This window comes from Centroberyx affinis, unplaced genomic scaffold (assembly GCF_046629955.1).
Source record: "Centroberyx affinis isolate AG114_WGS23_722 - 3 ecotype Tasmania unplaced genomic scaffold, CSIRO-AGI_Caff_v1 ptg000310l_1, whole genome shotgun sequence".
Taxonomy (NCBI): domain Eukaryota; kingdom Metazoa; phylum Chordata; class Actinopteri; order Beryciformes; family Berycidae; genus Centroberyx; species Centroberyx affinis.
Window position 1 is genome coordinate 106,436 of NW_027278987.1, and position 5,679 is coordinate 112,114.

The 5,679-nt window shown below is 41.6% G+C and overlaps 1 protein-coding gene across 1 annotated transcript; it reads right to left on the reverse strand.

Moving 5' to 3' along the window:
• Window positions 1–622: 622 nt before the first annotated feature.
• On the reverse strand, window positions 623–4,099 carry xkr4 (XK related 4). The gene is made up of 2 exons (XM_071515126.1): window positions 3,747–4,099; window positions 623–1,223 (listed from the first exon to the last, which is right to left on the reverse strand). Exons 1-2 carry the CDS (start codon window positions 4,097–4,099, stop codon window positions 623–625), a joined length of 954 nt encoding a protein of 317 aa, XP_071371227.1.
• Window positions 4,100–5,679: the final 1,580 nt, after the last annotated feature.

The following is a 5,679-nucleotide window of genomic DNA, read 5'->3' on the forward strand; positions in this document are numbered from 1 at the left end:
GCCACACAGGAAAAGGAGTTACTGCATGTAAATCCAGGTGTCGTTCAGGTTTAGGTGCAACATCTGATGTGGAATTCATGTCAGATGCTGCCCATACCAATACAGCCTCAATTGGATAGTCTATGTGTAGCTATCGGAGCCTTTAGTGTGCTTGTTTTGGCCTTAACTTCTCCAACCTTCACAAATGCTCTTCAACAAAGCAGCGCGAACTAGAGTTTAAGCAGACTTTTGAAGCATTCTGTCGATGTGCGTTTAGTTCTTATCACACAGGATTTTCCCTGACAAGCAGAAGTAAAAACAACAGCAATGAGTATTACCCTTGAATTGGAGATCTCCTTAAGAGGAGTCAAACACAGCCATCCATCATATGAACTTGTGCCAATTCTCTCCCCTGATCACCTACAACAGGGCTGAATACTCCTGGGTCGGCTTTGTCGCCAAGAAAAAGAAGGATAAGGGGAGAATGAGAGACAAGAGAACGAGAGAGAGTGTTGATAGTAACAAATTCTTATTGCCACAGTCCCTGTTGCTGTTCATCTGATAGGAGGATGGCCCTCCGACAACTGCACCTGTCCCAGCCCATTTCCATTCACCCCTATAAGGGATCTGCAGCGGGATGGGACTATAACGTGGTCTCATACTCCAACCTCTCCTGCACCAGAGCGTCGTCTTTGTACTGCAGCCGTGGGGGATTCGGGGAGCAGTCTATGGCCAGGATGGCCTTGCGTATACTGCGGTCCAGGACGTGGCGCTCCCAGGCTGGGTAGCGGTTCCTACAAAGGTCTATCTTGATGACCGTCTCTTCGAGGCGCGGAGCACGGGACGACGGCGTGGACGGCACCGTGGGTCGAACCTGAAACACCGGCATGCAGCCGTCCCGCTCTGAGTACTTCCCCATGTCCCGCTCCAGGGTTGTAGTACCGCCACGGTTAGAGCGCAGTGAGTTAGTGGCGCCCTCAGATGGTAGCGTGGAAAACTGAGCAGTGGGGTCTAGGTCAAGGGCCTGGCCGCTGGGCGAGCGTCCGAAGCGAGGCCCGTTGGGGTGGAAAAAGGCGTAGTACATGAGCATGAAGACCACACCGGTCAGGAAACTGCTGAAGATGACGCAGAGTGCCGGCACGGCAAAGGCGTCGGTGGCGTGAGGCGACCGGTAAAGGTACCACAATGCACTCAGAGCAGCATTCTCCACCAGGATCACCAGGTAGTAGATGAACAGACGACACCTGCACAAAAACATAAATACACGATCAAACCAGATAAACCAGATAGAGTAAAACCAAGGGATTAGCTAACACTAATCACTAATGCTTTTCTCTATTTACATGGTACCTCTTAGCAAAATTGTCTGTAGCCACGATGTTAAATTTCATTGTTATGCGGACGATACCCAAATCTACCTTCCCATCAAGCCTAACCATAAATGCCACCAAAACCTTCAGCTTGTACAAAATGTTGCTGCCAGAATGCTATGCAGAACTAGAAAATTTGGCCACATTACACCAGTCATGACTTCCCTTCATTGGCTCCCAATTCAAGCCAGGTCTGACACAATCTCGGAACCCATCATCTATCGGTCTGACGACGATTAGACTCTGGGGGCGACGGCCAATCTCAAGTTGCTAATTGGACTGTAAACAATGAGGAAGTCTTGGCCCGGATGTCCGCTGGCTACACCGGAAACCCCGCAATATTGGCCATCGCCCCCAGAGTCTAATCGTCGTCAGACCGATAGACGATGGGTTCCGAGATTGGGTCTGACATTAAGGTGCTTCTGTTAACATAGACACCGTTACATGGGTGTGCACCATCATATTTATCCAAGCTCATCATCCCTTATGTTCCCCCTTGTGGCCCTCCGATCGCAGGATGCTGGTTACCTTACTGTCCCTAGAATCAAGAAAAAACGAGCCGGGCAGTAAAGCGTTCTCCTCTGGAACCAGCTCCGACTTACAATTAGGAAAGCTAATTCTGTAGAAATCTTCAAATCCAATCTAGCACCGTCTAACTTGGGACCGACACAGTCTCTTCTCTCCTACCTTAGCTTAGACATTATTAACATAGAAATCTGCCATTGGGAACCCAGCGTAGGGCTGCCTCCTGGTTGCTGCATGCCTAGACTCATTCTCTGTCTGCTGTCTGTTTGAGTGCGTACATGGCTGAATATGTCTACCTGAGTATGTGTTATGCTTCCATGGCTGCGTGTGAGTGTTTGTGGCTTTGTTGTCTTTCCTCCTTCTCAGACATGGTAGCAGTCTTTCTACCTGGCAGTGGCCGTGGGTGCTGCCCTAGCTCCTGCGGTCGTTAGTGCTGGCCAAAGTCCCATCTCTGAAAATGTTTCTACCTGGATGTGAATCCGGAATGCTGCTCTTGTTTCTGTGGACATTAGCACTGACCGTGGCCCATCTCTCTCTGCCTCATTTGTTTTCTTTCCAAGGTTTCTCCCATATTTTTTTTCCTAATAAGGTTTTCTTGGAGGTTTTTCCTTGTATGCTTTGTGGGTCTAAGTTTGCTGGTGCCAGGTAGGTTAGGCGATGTAGATTAGGTAGGCTTGGTATGTCTTGCTAAAGTCTGCTATTGTATGTCTTGTGCTTTGTTCTGCTTCCTTGTGTTTGTCTTATATCATTCTATTCCACAATTGATTGTTGATCAGTTAGATCTACTTAGGTTCATTCTCTGTAAAGTCCTTTGAGATTTGCTTGTGATAAAAAAGCCTAAAAAATATACAAACTCTAACTTAAATATAATACAATGTTCTCCATAATTAGTAAGGTTGACAAATATGTGGTGGAATTGTTGGCTGTATATGTTTTCTATTTTTTTTATCCTGTTTGCTGCTACAACGCCCCAATTTCCCCACTGGAATCATTGGAGTTTAATCTAATCTAATCTAATCTCATCTAAATCACATCCAGTACCTGAGACGGGATAGGATAAAATTGGATTCACTGAAGACAGTAACACGCAATAATGGCTAAATTTACGAAGGAAGAGTTTGACTTTTAACCCCAGTTGATTTAAATGTTTTCAAAGGTTTGTCTACTTTTGATGGGTTAGGAATGTTTCAGAAGGGTTTTCTCCATTGGCCTTGCCTTACAAGTCAAACGTTTGGTTAACATTATGTGGACATACTAAAGATTACATTTGTCTAGAGGTCATGTATGGTGAACATTTTCAGTTTTCTGTGCAAATTTAGCCAATATTGTCACAATTCAGGCTATTTAATACACTTGATTGCAAGTCACTTGAACAGCTTTAAAACTGAAAAACAACAACTGCAACATCATGGCTCTACTGTCAAATTAAATCTCAAAAAAAGCCAACTTTTCACAAATTAAGAAAAACACATTTTCTGATTAATGCCAAGGCATTGTTGAAAGTATATAAGGGTACACTGGCCCAATTGTCTAAATATAAATATATGAATAAAAATATAAAGGATCACAAAGACATTCAATTCAAGAATTTTGAAATTTGAAATTTTGAAAAAACAAATCACTAAAACTGGACTTTTGCACAGTTCTGCATTACAAAAAAATGGGTAACACTTTACAATAAGGGTCACTAAGTTAAGGGTTAGTTAATGCTTAATAACCCTTAACTTAGTGACCCTTATTGTAAAGTGTTATTGAAAAAACAAATCACTACAACTGGACTTTTGCACAGGTCTGCATTACAAACGGACAAAAAAAATGTAATGTACAGAACAAAATAGAGTGGAACTGAATTGAGTTGAGCACCCTCCTCACCTTGTCCGTCCCTCCTTGACGTTGAACCAGGAGAAGATGTAGATGATACCCACCACCATGTCAAACACAATCTCCTCCCACTTGCTGATGCAGAAGTCCGTCTCGCAGTGGACAATCCAGAAGGTCATGACGCACCAGTGCAGGACGATGAAAATGCCGAAGTAGAGCTGGAACACCGAGGCGAACAGGGCGAAGGTGATGACTCTTGCCGCGATGGTGAAGAAGTGCCAGCAGAACTGGATGACCACGGCCAAGTAGCTGATGGGCTTCTTGTCGTCCCGAGAGTCTCGCAAGGCCTTCTGGTAGGAAGCCAAAGCCCAGGCCAAAGATACAAGGGAGGCTGCTGCTGTCATACCTGGTACAGACAGACAGGCAGACAGACACACAAAGAGAATACCAAGGTCATGTTTGATTTCAATGCATTGAGACATTTTGTTCCGACTGTATTCAGACCTGCAACCACTCGTAATTTACCAGCATTTGCTTCGTGGTTAGTATTTTTTTTTTTTTTTTTTTTTGTTTACTTAACAAAAATAACAATACAACACACAGAAATGACAGAAAAAAAAACATAAACATGTAGAGACATTAGAAAAGAGAAGAAAAATACTGTAAACATAACAAATGTAAAACAAAGTATATTAACTAGACAGAATGGAGATCACAGCCCGGTTATGAAGAAAAAAAGGTAGAGAAAGTCTAACTGATATAAACAAATGCAGGTATAGTCATGTAAGCTTATACATAAATAAAACGTATAAAGTTACATAAAAGAACAGAACATAATAAAGTATTATACACTCCATTTACAAATACAAATAAAACCAATACAAAAGGCAAAAAAACAAACAAAAAATGTGAAAAACAGGAACAGAAGAATACAAAAACAGGACATATCAGAGCTCAAAATCCCATGCCTTTATAACTGATAGTTTTTCCCATTTACCAGTAAAAGCAAGTCCCTTACCTTTCCCTCTCATAATTAGCCTTTCCAACAAATAGTGATGTTTGAGGAAGGAAATAACTGAAGCCAATGATAACTGTTTATTTGGAGTATTAAATATGTAATGTTTGCCAAGCAATACAGTTGTATTCAATAAAGTATCATGACCTCCCCACATAATTGTGAGAGGGGACAAAGGCAAGAGAATGGCTTGTGAAAGTAACCAATCCGCAACCTACTGCCAAAAGGATGCAACAAGTGGACAGTACCAAAAAAGCTTTCATCAATTATCTTCCACAACTTAAGCATTCTCCATGGTTAGTATTTGTTTTAATCGCTGGATACATTTTGAGTACGTGAAGTAATAATTCACAATATTTTCAAATGAATAAAATGTCTGGTTTGCTACTCTCTATCACTGATATAACACAATAGTGCTTTGACATCTACCCAGTTTGTGAAAGCTTTTACATTTGCTGTTATTGTTTTATTGCCTTTTAAATTCATTGAGTATGCTGCTTTTATTTTGTCTGTCAAAGCACTTTGTAAACTCTGTTTTTAAAGTTGCTATATAAATAAAGTTATTATTATTATTATTATGAAAATGGGAAAACTCCTCTGGCGCACTGGTGATGCATTTGTTCGTATGTTTCCGGTGTGTTTGGAATAAACAGAGGAAGAACTGGGTAGTTAGCATGAGTAGTGATAGCCGCCATGTAGGGCTGGGCGATAATTCAGTCTTTCAGTGGAATCATATCGTGATGATATGAAGATATTTTAATATCGTGACACATATTTCTGCTGTCTAAATTGATGATGACAAGCAAATTTGACTTAAAAACTCTCATAAAATGAGGTATGGTAGGAATATTATTTGAATATTTCTGTTTTCTTTGACATCACACCTAACATCACCATTCGGTTCAATGAGATGAACATTAATTTGATTATTTAACGTGATTTTGCATACATGAACCATATCGTGATATA

What these genes read in the sequence shown, in the direction of transcription:
- xkr4 (XM_071515126.1), bottom strand. Translation starts at nt 4,099, where the DNA reads ATGACAGCAGCAGCCTCCCTTGTATCTTTGGCCTGGGCTTTGGCTTCC. An exon ending in GTCAAGGAGGGACGGACAAG is followed by an intron (nt 1,224 to 3,746) that starts GTGAGGAGGGTG and finishes GTTTTTGTGCAG; the next exon opens with GTGTCGTCTGTTCATCTACT.